We start from the raw sequence: 14,079 nt of genomic DNA on the forward strand, positions 1-14,079 counted from the left end.
AATGAAGAAGAAGGTAGGATCGTCACGTAACAAGCAAAATCCACGTCTTCCTTCACCCCCACTTTTCGTTCACGATCATCGCCAACCGCAGCATCACCACCGTCGACTCGCGAGAGTCCGGCTCCCTCGCATCCCCCGCGGCCAATCTTTTCAATTTAAAGTCAAGTATTATGGCTTAAATTGCATTATGGTTTCCTTCCCCACGAGGAGGTAGGCCGGCCGGAGAGAGGAGCAGCAACGAAGGGCGGCTCCTTGTAAGCAAGACTCAATCACGCCGCTTAACCTCCGACCCCAACGTTAGCAACGCACACGCATACGCACACGTAAACGTATACGAACGCATAATCGCAAGACGAACGAGAGAGATAGGATGACTTAGCCTCACGTGCCGCTCACATCTTTTCGGTGCAACCGATCGTCCCTCCTTCTTCTTCCTTTCTTTTTCTCTTATCCTTCCTCTCCATTTTCTTTCCACGATGCAATGAAATTAGCCACCAAAACCTGTCGGAGCACACCCGGTACGTGCGAACATTCGATGGGATTTCTCTGTTGTCTCGACGTAACGACTTTACCTTGGTGTACTGTCCGTAAAGTAACGATCGTATTAATACCTATTGCTTCTTTTTCACGCTTCTTTAAACGTTCCTAAAATCGATATTCCCACTAAATTTTCAATCTAACTTGCGTATAGAATCAGATATTCTTTTTTCTTGTCGTAAAAGAAACCTTGAATCATTCGGAAAGATTCAAAGATACGATGAGGAGAGAGTCGGTCCGTAGAGAGAACCCGGCAACTCGCATATTTTTCACGCGAATGAATGAAGCGACCCGGCCCAAGCCTGACCTTGAACTTAGTCGTCGAGAAGAGAAAAAATCCGTGCGTTCCCCTCGACCTAGAGGTCCTCTCTTTCTCTCTCTTCTCACCGTAATAACGCGTTCCGTGCTGTCCATAAGGTAGATAGGTATGTAAGAGATACCTGTACTTTCTCTCTCTCTCTCTCTCTATCTTTCTCTGTCCCTCTCTTTACCTTTTTCTCCTCTATCCCTTTTCCGTATTACGTTATCGGTTGCCCCGCCGCACATGGAACGCGCAAGTGCATTCAGCATACGGTCACCGGTCGATAAGCCTCGAAAACTGTTTTTTCTTTCTTTTTTTTTTTTTTATTTCTCTTCAACACTTTTGCGATCGATTTTCTTCGTTGCGATATGTTGGACGATACTCAGGAGATTGAACAAGGGAAAAATGAAAAGGAAAATAAACATTCTGATAAATGCAAAAGGTCTAGGCTATATTTGGAAAGTATCATTATTCAACAAATTCATAATTCTTCTGTCTCTCGTAACGAAGGCTATCGCAAGTAGACGCTGGATGGAAAATAGTTTTATCACCTTAACCTCTCTCTCTCTTTCTTTCTCTCTTTCTCTCTCTCTTTCTCCCTCTCTCTCTCTCTCTCTCTCTCTCTCTTTTTCTCTTTCTTACACACATACTCTTTCTCTCTCTTCGGGAGTAATCCCTAAGTAATATATTTCTCAGGGATAATTGCAGCCAACGATTTCGTGCTGCTCGTTCAGATCCCGCAGATAGCGGCTGGCTGTAGCGTTGGAATAGGCGGAATTGCACGTGCAGTACGCGGTATCTATCGTGCTTGGTCGGTATCGCACACTACTTCGAAGTATCTACGTTTCTACATACATAGACGGTAGATTGCACTCGCGCACGGCTCGGTACTACTTAGAGCTATCCTCGTGGTAGGAGGTAAAGGCATTTACTAAGGGAGAAGGACGGATAACACGAGAAAGAAGATGAAGCAGAAGAAGGAGAAAGCAAGAGAAAGAGTAAAGGAGAGGGAAAGAGAAAGAGAGAGAGAAAGAGAGAGAGAGAGAGAGAGAGAGAGAGAGAGAGAAAGAAGATGACGTGCAAGAGCGAGAACGAGTACTGATAGAGCGTAACTGACTTCTTGGCCGGTGCATATTACCGGGCTGTTAGAGGGCGGAGCCGGCTGATGAGTTAGCAACGTATTGACTTTATAATAATCACGTTAGCCGGTCCACCATGATCCCATGCTATTACGCGCGGTTTCGCGCGATTTCACGTACCGGGTGATCGCCCTTCGCGGATAGAATTAGCTTTGTTTTTCTGATATTCGAGAATCATTGCTAATCAAGAGAGAAATTTTTTCAAGCGTGACTACGAATTGAGAAATATTGAAATTTATAATATACAAGTTAAAATAAAATATTTTAATCACGTAAGTCAAATTCGATATTGATTTTAATATCGATAGTAGAAAGATAAGTATCCATGTACCGTTTGTTAATTATTTGATTCGCAGTTTATACTAAAATTAAAATTATTTAACTTGGAGTTCGAATTTCGCGATTGCTCAGAAAAGAAATTTATTCAAACTTCACTTTTATATAGATATTCTCGAAGCTAATAAAAAATCCCTTTTATAAGATCGCCCGATCGTTCGTTCGAGAAAAGGCAAACTCCTATAAAGAGAATATTTCTTGACCTTAATCAGTAGTTCCATTTACTTTTAATGGGCAATTAGTCGTTTGAAATAAAATCGTAAGAGAAAGAAAACAAAGATCCTTGAGATATTTTAGATAGAACAAGATCCGCCTAGGTATTCTCTTCTATACCTTTCTTCAAAGGTTATCGATGAAAAAATAATCCTATTTAAGGTCCTCCCCAAAAAATAGAATAACTTAGTTTCTAATATCCTAAATAGAACACGATCTTAAAATAAGAATAATTTATTGATGGATCTATAAAGTTTGAAAGATCGTAGAAGAGATCGATCTATTAGATCGGATTTCGATGATTATCACGGAAGATATATCGTCAAAGGTAAAAGTCAGTTTTGCAACGACCAGTAGAGTGGGCAGCGCACGCTGTGGTAACGGTCGGTAGAATCCTGACCTCCAATCTCACCTCAATTTGCCTACACGCCGCCATTTGCGTCAGCGAGAGCGGGGTACGGCCTATCTAAAATTATGATCTCAAAAATCGTTCTCGCGTGTGTGCGCGCGCTCTCGCGTCTCTCTTCGGTGTAATCCATTAATTATAGAAAATCGCGCGATATTATAAATTTCATACGTAATGGGTAGGTACACTTAGCGGTGAGTCGCAACATATCTTTTCTCTCTTTCTCTCTCTTTCTCTCACTCTCTCTCTCTTTCTCTCACTCTCTCTCTCTTTCTCTATCTCTCTCTCTCTCCATCTCTCTCTCTCTCTCTCTCTCTCTCTCTCTCTCTCTCTCTCTTTTGTTTTTTGTTTTCCTTTACGTTAGGCACGTACACGCTCGATCGATAATTCAGTCGAATAATTAATTACGATCTTACGATAAATTAGTCGAATTCATCAAAGTTCGTTATCAATCTCAGTATTATCGAGTTTTTTTTTCTAGTGATAATCTTTTACGTTATCGTCCAGAGATCGATTCAGTTAATTACTTACTTGTTTCATAGGAACGGCCCATTAAAATGGATCTAACGGCCAGCATAGTCCTAATTCTAACGTTGCCTCATACTTTTTTGAACAAAGAAGATAGACGAACTAAACATTCTCACGTTACTATTTCATGCGTAACGAGTAGGTACAATAATTTCACGTAATTTCATTTGTCCGCTTTTATTGTAGATCTTCTTTCAAATAATAGTATTCTATGTGTTACTTAATCCAATTATGTAGGCGTATATTAAACATTATGTCCAATTCATTAGGATTTAATAGTCCCATGCCGAGGCGTGAAACTATGTCGTCTCTTATTTGTTAAGTGATTCATTGCTCGAAATGGCGCGATTTATTCGAAGGATCCGCGTTTGCCAGCACCTGTCGCGATGACAAATGAAGATCCTAACGGCGTCATTCACGAACGATATTCCAAGGCACAACTTTAATATGGCCTAATCGACTGTTCGATTAGCAGATATCTTTATACATCTCCATCATCGTTACTAATCTTTAACAATTGCGTAAGCCTTACGAACGGTTTGCTTATAATTAATAAAATTAGTTTCAATACGTTAAAATCATTAAATTTGCTTATTGCCAAGTAAATCTTTTTTAATTCTTGTTCGAAGAATAATCATTATATAAATCATTTTGTACTTCTGTATTTTATTTTAAAATAATTAATTAACAATTCGTCAAATCGAATACGTTCATTTAATTTTGTAGTAATTTTAAACAACGTTAATGAGAATAAATCTTTTTATTCGTTCGAGATTCTTTTAAAAAGAGGATAAGGCATAGATCTGATCTTTTTCCGGTAAAAAAAGGTCGATTTGAAACAATTAGGTGGAAGGTAGCGAGTTGGCAAGAGCGCAAGAAAGTCGAGTTAAATCAGATTTCAATTGGAACGACGGGAGATCCTCGTCGGAGATAAGTAATGTGTGTGTATTTCTCGTTCGTTATATTCGAAATATTCTCTGAATCGTAAGGAATATGTAGACTTCTTATTAAAGAAGTCTCAGGCAGTTATTTTGATTGAATATAAAAGTGAAAAGAAAAATAAGACCTTTTTCTTTCTTTTTTCTCTTTTTTCTCCTTTATTTATTTTTTTTTTTAAATTTATTTTTTTTAAATTCGTGGTTGCCTAAGAAAGGAATCTTCTCTGTTCTCTTTCGAACTCAACACCGTATCTGTATATCGCGAGCAATCTCAAACATCGAACGAGGTAGTAAGACCTGATCGATTTAGCGCCAAATGTCGCCATGTTTTACACACGGCAATAATGGTTGAAATCTATGTAGCCAATATTTCAAGTCACCCTTTCTCGCCACCCCTCCAACGACATATGAAACTTCCATGTAATAGTTCGGACACGTAGACTCCGGTTATTGGTTCGCATACGGACGGCATTCGATAATTCAATTGTACGATAAAATGGAAATATAAATAGCACTTTCGAGATTAGAATCCTTTTATAACTCGCTAAAAAGTAAATAGTAATGAGTAATGATGTTAAAAAGATTAAAGAAGACTCTCTCAAAAATTCGATTTAATCTAGAAAAATGATCTTAGATTATTCTTCGACTACCCTTTTGGCTATTCTTCTTAAAATATGTTTCACAGGATTTCTTTTACTAAATGACATTTAAATACATTCTTAGGATGTAAGAATAGGATCGTCGAGAGAAGAAGAATGATGGTCTTAAGGGAGAAATATTTACTTAACTCGAAAGATAAGGGAAAGGATTGAATATAATGCATGTTCGAATTGTTATACGCTTTAACAGCTTTTGTAATTATCATTTAAAAGGGTACATAAGGTGTTTGAAGTTACTATTTAAAAGGTAAATACCTTTTTCATCGTTGTCTATTATTTTGTCAAATTCATCTGAGAAACATTATACGCTTGATATGAACTATTTCTTTTTAATCACAGTCATGATTTATCGTACGACATTCGACCATTTTTTCTACAATATTCGTATTATGGTCCATTCCCGGCTCGGTGACACCCAATGAAAAAAAGAACAGAGCCGATCGCGCAACACATGTCTCGGTGAAAGCGTCGGCGATTCGATAATATTTTAGGGCGTCCACCCTTCCCCTCGTCCTTCAAAAACTGCTGGTGCATGTGTCGGCACAAGAAACATAATGTTATCAAGCTGTCCAGGAGAAGCCACCATCGTTGAGGAAGAAGGAGATTCTCGTGGGACTTGGTCCTTCCTCCCGACCACTTCGTTCTTATTGATATACCGAATAAACACGTTTGGCAGCTAGGTTGGAGCGGCTTTGCGAGGCAAATAGATTCGGAAAGAATTCTTCTTTATAGGGTGATCTTCTCTCTCTCTCTCTCTCTCTCTCTCTCTCTCTCTCTCCCTCTTCTTATTCCATTTTTTAACGATCTTCATCATACTACTATAATTCATAAATGAAATGTCGGAAAAAGATTTTCTTTAAATTCCATTTCATTATTCGTAGATTCGAGTTAACGTGAAATTCGACTCGTTTTTAACTAATGCGCATAGACAATATTCGCTTAGATGATATTTTCGAAGGCAAATCGATGTTTAAAGCTGCCAATAGGAATCTCATTGAGTCTCTCGTTTCACCCTCGTCGTGGCTTTTAAGTTTCGACCCTTATCGACCATCCGAGACTTTAGCGCTCGGTCAGAAACGGTCGGGCAGTAAATAAAGATGGGTAGTTTTCCCATCAACGTAGACGAACATGGACGTACAGACAAGAGGGAGAACTGGTATATGTGTACTCGCGGGCGTAGGTACTTCTCTTCTACAAGACGGTTTTAAATTCCGCGAGTCAAAGCGATGTTTGACATGGAAATGTTGAACGATGCATTAAACATGCCGCGAAGAGTGCTTTCTCTCTTTTCTCTATGCTCGGAAAGCTTCTATAGTAAGGAATGAGGAAGGGCTTCTCTCTCTCTCTCTTTTTCTCTTTCATCCCTCCACTATATCTCGTATCTTTCGTAGCTCGTCGTCTTTCGGCACATTGTCCGAGCAATATTTATTTAAGCAAATGAAAGGATCCGTTGCGACGCTATTGCTTTTCCTTCGTCTCTCGATTTTCCCTCAAAGTTGACACACACATACGCATATACAAATATATGGATATGTACACGATTAGACGCGAATAAGAAAAAAAAAAGAAAAGCAAAGGAATATAAAAAAAATAGAAAGAAAGAATCGGTGATTGGCAAGAGGCAAGCAAAAATACCAAGTACTGGAACGGAGCGGAAGTGGGCACCCGCGGAGGGCCAATTTCATCGGGCTCTGCCGTAAAAGGAACTCCCTCCATTGTCCGGCAAATGACATCAAGCTTATTGCATTATTTAAAGAGTCTTACTTGAAGACCGTTTTAAGTCGCCGACCCTCGATCGTCGACTGTGTGTGCCGGCGGCTACTGTCGTCAAAAAGCGGCAGAAAATCTCAGAGGGACAGAAACCGAGATTACGTTTCGTGCGTAATGTTCTTTTCGAAAGACCGCTCAATCGAGGAGAGACCCTAACGAGTTGAAGTCGGTATCTTTAAATCATTATTTTCGTTTACGAATTATACATTTTGTTATTATATATAAATAAAAAAAAAAAAAAAGAGAAATAGGAAATAATCGACTATTAATAGTAAGAAAAATTATTAGAAAGATACTTACCAGGTGAGATGGCAAGTTTGGCGTGAAGACTGGTCGGGCTTCTGTGATCAGGAGTCGTCACAGGGGCGGCTATGGGTGGCGACAGGTGGGGGTGTATCGGTGCTCCACCACCTGTCGTCGTCGTTGTCGTAGTCGTTGTGGCACAAGGATTAAGGGGAGACGTTCTCTTGAAGGATTGTTCCGTTCGCCACGCGACCTCGTTGTCGCCCATCCAAACCTTACCTGAAGCAAGAAATATCAATTGATTGCACGTATTTCATATTAAACATTACTTATTAAATTTGATTATACGTAATTTATTTTTAAAATTAATGATTAATTTCGTATAAGTTCGTGTGATATTTATTGAAAGCCGAAGAAAAATTTCATATTGATAAATATCATATCAAAAAGCCCAAAGAGCTCAAACGAGAAAGAATACGGCATTAAATGGGAAATGTGTACATATCCGGCAATATCGTTGGAGGGATCAAATTGCAAAAGAGGTTCTCAAGATAAACTGTGTGCCGTACGTCTGTATTAATATAACTCACACGGCCGTTCTTGTGCGTGTGCAGAAAATGGTTTCTCTCCCTCCAATGGGTTCGCGTAATTAGCGACCCTCTGCATCCCCTATTCCTCGCTAGTTTTCCCGGTTTTCCCTCGTTTCCCTTAATTTCTGGGAACAATGCCTGCGTCTGGATGTTGTTCCAGGCTGCAGTGTCTAATTACACAGAGGGGTAACGCTCTGTTCTCTATCTCTTTCTCTCTTTCTCTCTCTCTCTCTTTCTCTTTCTCTCATTTTTCTGGAATCTGGGGACGATATACTACAGTACGTACCAAATATCTTGAATCTCCCAATTTGTAGAACAAATAGAGAAAGTAGAAAAGAGTCAGTAAAATACAATATATATATTGAATTCTTAATTCTTATCTAATATCTAACGTTTTAATTATCGTATAAATATCTTAGAAAAATGTAATTAAGAAGAGAAAGAGAAAAATGTGGTGAAATGTAGAAACGAAACTTTTAGCACATCCTGTACGAGATCCATTGGACTTATGGAACATGTAAATACTACATCGCCCTTGCATGCATGAGACGTGAGTCAGACTCGGTATTAGTTGCTTGATGAATGATTTAGTCAGTAAGAGAGACTTAGTTCTCTCTCATATCTTTCTTCTCACACCCTCCCATTGAACTCCCATTCTCCCCTCCGCGTTTCTTCCGTCTATCCACTTCTTAACGAGGGCGGAAGAGAGCGAAATAGGTAACGGCAAGTGGTAGATGGAAAGAGAGTGGAAGGGTGAGAAGGGAGGAGACAAGAGAATAAGAAACATGAAGGGCGAGCGAGAGGCAAAGCAAGAGGGAAATAAAGAGAGAGTGTTGACCAAAGTCTGAGATGGTGGTAGTAGAAGCGTGTACGTGCGTCTAAGTCGATGTTCGTCTTTATGTTAGTGTGTGTTGTATGTACGAAAGAGAAAGAAAGAAAGAGAGAGGGGGAGAGAGAGATGGTGGGAGGTATATGGAGAAAAGAAATAGAAAAAAGAAAGATAGTGGGGTTGAAGAAAGTGTAGCTGGCGCTAACTAAGGGCGTCGGCTAATCAATATCATCGGATAATGGCCGCTGACCTCCGTTTACCCCGCTGGACCCTCTATTGTCCTGTACTTTGGCATCACGAACGATTCGCGTATCGGTCAGACAGCTATTTTCAAAGCAATGCTTTCTCAAGTTCAAATAATTCGACGAAGAGAGAAAGAGAGAAATATATATATATACATATATATATATATATATATATATATATATATATATAGAGAGAGAGAGAGAGAGAGAGAGAGAGATTAGTAGGTAGGAATGTCGGGAAAATCGAGGGTTTGTTCGTAAGAAGAATGGATAGAAAAACGAGGCGAATTCTCGAGCGTATTCGGGGCACCTATTCGTTTAGACGTTTTCAAGTTTCCAGTGGAATATTAAAACTGGTCTTGGTTCCGGTTCGAAGAGGGTCGAGAGCTCGCGGCATGTCTCGAGGCTACAATCGAGCGAACTCCCTAACGTAGAACTACTGCGGTTCCTTTAATCTCCGAGTGTTTGCATGCTCCTATTTTTCTCTCCCTTTTTTGTCAAACTTTTCCATGACCCTATGGAAGAAAAAACGAAAGCGCCCCCTTTAGATTGCTAACGCGCTAAGAGCTAGAAAACGTAACGTTGCGTGCACACGTTTCAAGAAAATTCAATTATACTAGTCCTCGCGAGAATCGCATTACTTGCTTCCTAGCGATAATAATAACTGCGGTAGATAATGGTGATTTTATAGAAAATGAAAAGAAAAACGAAAATCTGAAAATGAGTTTAGGTGCACGCGATTAATAGAAGAGACGTAAATGGAAAGACGTGGAAAGGAAGTAATGTCAGGGACGCAGGACATTGGCCAGGACGAATAAGTAATGTAGAGGTCCATTATGCCGAAACGGTGAAGGGTCTCGAGTCGTGGGTCAGCCAATCCCCCGGAGGGCCGTTAAAGTGAAATACTTCTGAATGCGAGGTGGCTGCCTCCCTCTTTTTCTTTTCGCCTGGTCTACGCCTGGGTAGAGAGTCTGGCCCTTTCCTCTGGACCTCTCTCGAGCCTCCTCGCGTGTAGGTAAATCGTTGTTATCTGGACAGTGATAAACCCGTGAATGGAGTTCGCGCCGGTTTCGACGAATGAAAGACGACGAGGGGTGCATGCAGAGGCAAAGGAAAAAAGCTCGAGAAAGAGGGAAACGTTCGAATTGATGGTTCTGTTTATGCGAACAGCTTACTGGCAGTCGGGACCAATCGGGTATAGGGTAACGAACAACAAAGTCCGATCTGCCTTCGGAACTTTCTTTCTACGGAAAGACGAGCTCGAATCTTCTCTTTGCGGTTTCCTTCTCCGATGATGCGGCATCTGAGATGCGGTATCCTTGATGGATACACGACGCAAACTTCTCTCTTTCTCTCTTTCTTTCTTTTCGATACGCATCATTGAATTGTTTCCAAAGACTTTGCGGCAAAAGGATTTCGATCGAGACCGATCATTGACTATTACCAATCGATGAACGATCGAGTAAAGCGAATAAGTTTTTATATTTTTCCATTGATATATCGGCGCACATGATATATATTTTTTCTTCTTCTTCTTATTTCCTAATTCCATCGAATTATCGAAGTTTAAAAGCATCATCGGAGGACTGACTCGAGAAGCAATCTGCTTTCGTACGGTGCTCGAAAGAATTGAAAATTCCTGCTCGTCCAAGGGTTGAAGAGGTCTTCGTGGGAGTGCGCCGGACCGAGCGAAGAGGAAAAAAGCGAACGTAGATAAAACGTTCGATATAAGATTAATAGTGGAGGTTGGCGAACGACTCGGTACGTCGACAAGGGCGGCTCTGGCTATATACGACGCCGATGGTGATTCCTCTTTGAAGGTGGAACCGTGAGCAGTGGCCAAATTGAATCCTGCTTAGGACAGGAAAGGAGCCGAAGGACGAGTCGAAGGACGGAGCGAGCCCTTTCTCCAATAAATAAATTGCTGGCTACCCCCGGATGGTCGTCCTCTCCGATTTAAAACGCGACTCTTTGCTACCAAGAGAGCTTACCTGATTGGAACACAACGTAGAATTATAAAGAAAAGTTTTTAGTAATATTGTTTACTTTTTAATGATCTTTTTCGAAAAAAAAAAAAAAAAACAAAGAGAGAAGGAAAAAATGACGGAATTTCCTCAAATTGTTTATCTCACCTATGATAGTCTCAATTTGGTTATCGAATTTTTTTATCAAAGTGACCCAACGTATTCCCGAGATTAACACAAGAACTACGTACCCACAGGTGTGAGATTTCTATCGAAGGGCTTTGGAAGAGACGAGGAAAACATTTGCTGATAACGGAATTTACCTATATCTTGCGCACGTTTCTACTCATTGCACGTGCACTCAATATACATATGTAAGTAGATATATGCGTAGATACTCGATCGAGCGCAGATGTGAACGACCTTTAATCGACGACTCGTTTTCTTCGACGTTATCACGAGAAATGTTCCAAAGATATCATCATCACCGAATCGTATCGATGTTTCGTTCAATTCTTTAGTCTTTGCTATTTTTCGTAATTTCAATATTATTCTTTGGAATCTTTATGATCTTATCTGATATCAATTCCAATAATATTTTTACGTTATGCTTTTTAACGTAACCATTTCTTTAATCTCGTTCGTCGTTCGGCCGTGATCTACTAACGGAAAATTTATGTTTTTAATAAATGGCTCGTTATCTTTTAGAAAAAGATGAGATCGATATCTTTTAAAAAACATTCTATTATCGTATATTATTTCTGTACTTAGATAATTATTAATATAAGAGCTTTAATCTGTGTATGTTTGTAATTTCTTAAAAACATTTACTATTTTTATTCAATTTAAATGAAATTTTGTACAATTGCTCTTTATGATACGACGAAAAATTTAAATTACTTAACTTACGAAAATATTATCTACAAAATAGACTACAATGCTTTAAACGATTGAAAGAGAAAAAGAGAGAGAGAGAGAGAGAGAGAGAGAGAGAGAGAGAGAGAGAGGGAAAGAGAAAGTGAGAGAAGGAAATTATAAAGTTGGTTATATTAGAAATGCATTGATTTAGTGATTTGTAATTGTGATTTGTGATCTATGGTCAGTGTTCTGAATTCTGCGTTCCGTGATCCTTGTTCTGTGTTCTGAATTCTGTGTATACGGATGTTACAATGATAGAGTGCTTTCTACGGATCCATCGACCCGGATTTGAAATCCGGCCAAGAATTTTATTTCGTAAATTCCAAAGGCTTTCGATCACGGATGATATCAGTACAATTTAACATTTTCTCAAACAATCGACGATGGAACCCATTTTCTAGAAAAGTGAAAATTTTTCATTTCGAATTCGTTTATTTTACACTTCGAATGATAGAATATCATATAGGATTTAAAATAATACGGATGATTTATATGTTTATTTCGAGACAGAAGAAATAAAAATAATTTCTTTTTTAAACCTTACAGTCCGTCATTGACGATGGGAGAATATACCATTAATACTTGTTTAGAGTTATTTTTTAAAAAGACTTTAAAAATCGGATTGGACAATATCAAATCTTCTTTTTCAAAAGATATATGAAGATATAACTCTTATATATGTAGTTATACATAAACTAGATTGAGTGAATTCCATTTGATCTAAACGTTTACGAAGGAAAGACAAAAGATGGGAATATATCGCAGGGACGGTTTCCTTATTTCTTGTCAGAGAGTCGGATCGATAGAGCCACCCATTCGTTCTTTTGAACTCTGCCTGGAAACGTTGGTAGGTAGTATCGGCTCGAAGAAACATATCAGCATTGTATTATACGGGATACGAACATCGTTGGACGTACGAATATAATAAAAATCGTTTGGAACGAGGCGAGTCCGCAGGTGATCACGTTCGAAAGTACCGCGCAGCATCCGAGCGTTCTTCTCGTCGTTCGCCATTATGATAATGCGAGTTACCTGGAAAGATACTGGCCGATAAAAAACGTGAATAATAAAAAGGTTTCATCGGTGGGGACGATCGAAAGAACTTTGGAGGGAGGAAGATAGAGAAAGAGAGAGGAAGAGAGAGCAAGGGTTGTAAGCGCAAGCGCGAATCCGCCCTACGCGTAACTCTCGCGAGAAAGCACCCCTCAGTGTGAATCCGTTTCGTCGACACCTAGCCAATCTGCATGCGACTTGAGCCTTTCGACGCCATTTTGAAAATTCTCTATAAAGCGAGTGGGTTGCAACCTTTTTACTTTTCTTTTTACATTATCTTCTCTCTCTCTCTCTCTCTCTTTCTTTCTTTCTCTCTCTCTCCGTCCTTATAACGAGATTTTTCTCGTCCCGAGAGTATACTACGACACACCAATTTTAGATTTTCCAGTCGAAATCGTGAATCGACGTTAATTTAAAAAGGGTGGAAAGTTGGAAGGGAGGGAGAAAAAGGAGAGGTGTAGAGACTACGACGGCAGCCGATTTTAAAATCACAATGGTAGACACACTTTTACCCATCCGTCACCCCTACAAGCTTCAACGCCGGCTGCCGGCGTTCGTTGGTCGAGCATCTGCGTCTGTCCCGTACCGTCTAAACTCTAAACTCTCCTCCTCGGCACACGCGTTTAGCTACCTACGAAGGGAACAGAGAGAGGGAGAGAAAGAAAGAGAGAGAGGGAGAGAAAGAAAGAGAGAGAGGGAGAGAGAGAGAGAGAGAAGAAAAACGCATGGCACGAACCAAGCACGCGTTCGACGAGGCACACAATTGCACCATCGAAAGAATCTACGGAGCGCGACGCAACCCCTACCGACATCGAAGGATGTCGAATGGGCTTTCGTTTTCGATGAAGATGGAGACAGAGAATGAGAGAGAAAAAAAGAGAGAGAGATAGAGATAGATATAGAGAAAGAGAGAGAGATAAAAAATAGAGAGAGAGAGAGAGAGAGAGCGATAGAGAACACCCCTTCCTCAAACATTAAACATTTTTTTACCCTCTTTTTCGTCTACTCTCTTTCTCTCTCACTCTCTCTATCTTTCTTTTTTCTTTCTATCTCTTTCTCCCTCTTCTATCCTCCCGCCTTGTCCGTTTTCCACCGGCTGCACTTTTACGACAGCACGACTTTACACCGAAAAAGGGACCACAATGGGCTCTCTCTCTCTCTCTCTTTCTCTCTGTATCTTTTAGCTCTCTACCGTTATACAATTTTTTCGTTTTTTTTTTCGTGGCAAATGCATGGTTGGTAAAGTCATCAGCTCTTTCCGCAAAAATTATATGTGTTTGATTTTATTTAAAGAATTTTAACATGTCTACCATTCGAGAAAAATGATTCACGTAGTTTTGAGATATTATGTAGAGTCGGCAAAGTAAGATCGTGCTTCTAGAAAATCATCGTCGTTTATCGCAAAGGCTA

General features: G+C 39.8%; 1 protein-coding gene and 1 long non-coding RNA gene across 5 annotated transcripts in view; both read right to left on the reverse strand.

The window, feature by feature from the left end:
* LOC124952651 (POU domain protein 2-like) overlaps window positions 1–14,079 on the reverse strand; it is a 95,429-nt gene that overhangs the window by 38,460 nt on the left and 42,890 nt on the right. For all 4 annotated transcript variants that reach the window (XM_047502826.1, XM_047502827.1, XM_047502829.1 and 1 more), the window contains one exon: window positions 7,128–7,349. In XM_047502826.1, the coding sequence (XP_047358782.1) occupies window positions 7,128–7,349 (222 nt within the window). The remainder of the gene's footprint in view (window positions 1–7,127; window positions 7,350–14,079) is intronic.
* Window positions 11,521–14,079, reverse strand: part of LOC124952655 — a 4,304-nt gene continuing 1,745 nt past the window's right edge. Inside the window, exons 1-2 of the long non-coding RNA XR_007101964.1 lie at window positions 13,176–14,079; window positions 11,521–12,648 (exon numbers count right to left, since the gene is read on the reverse strand). The exon at window positions 13,176–14,079 is cut by the window's right edge and continues 1,745 nt beyond it. This is a non-coding gene — a long non-coding RNA (uncharacterized LOC124952655). The remainder of the gene's footprint in view (window positions 12,649–13,175) is intronic.

Source organism: Vespa velutina, chromosome 10, assembly GCF_912470025.1.
Source record: "Vespa velutina chromosome 10, iVesVel2.1, whole genome shotgun sequence".
Lineage (NCBI taxonomy): Eukaryota > Metazoa > Arthropoda > Insecta > Hymenoptera > Vespidae > Vespa > Vespa velutina.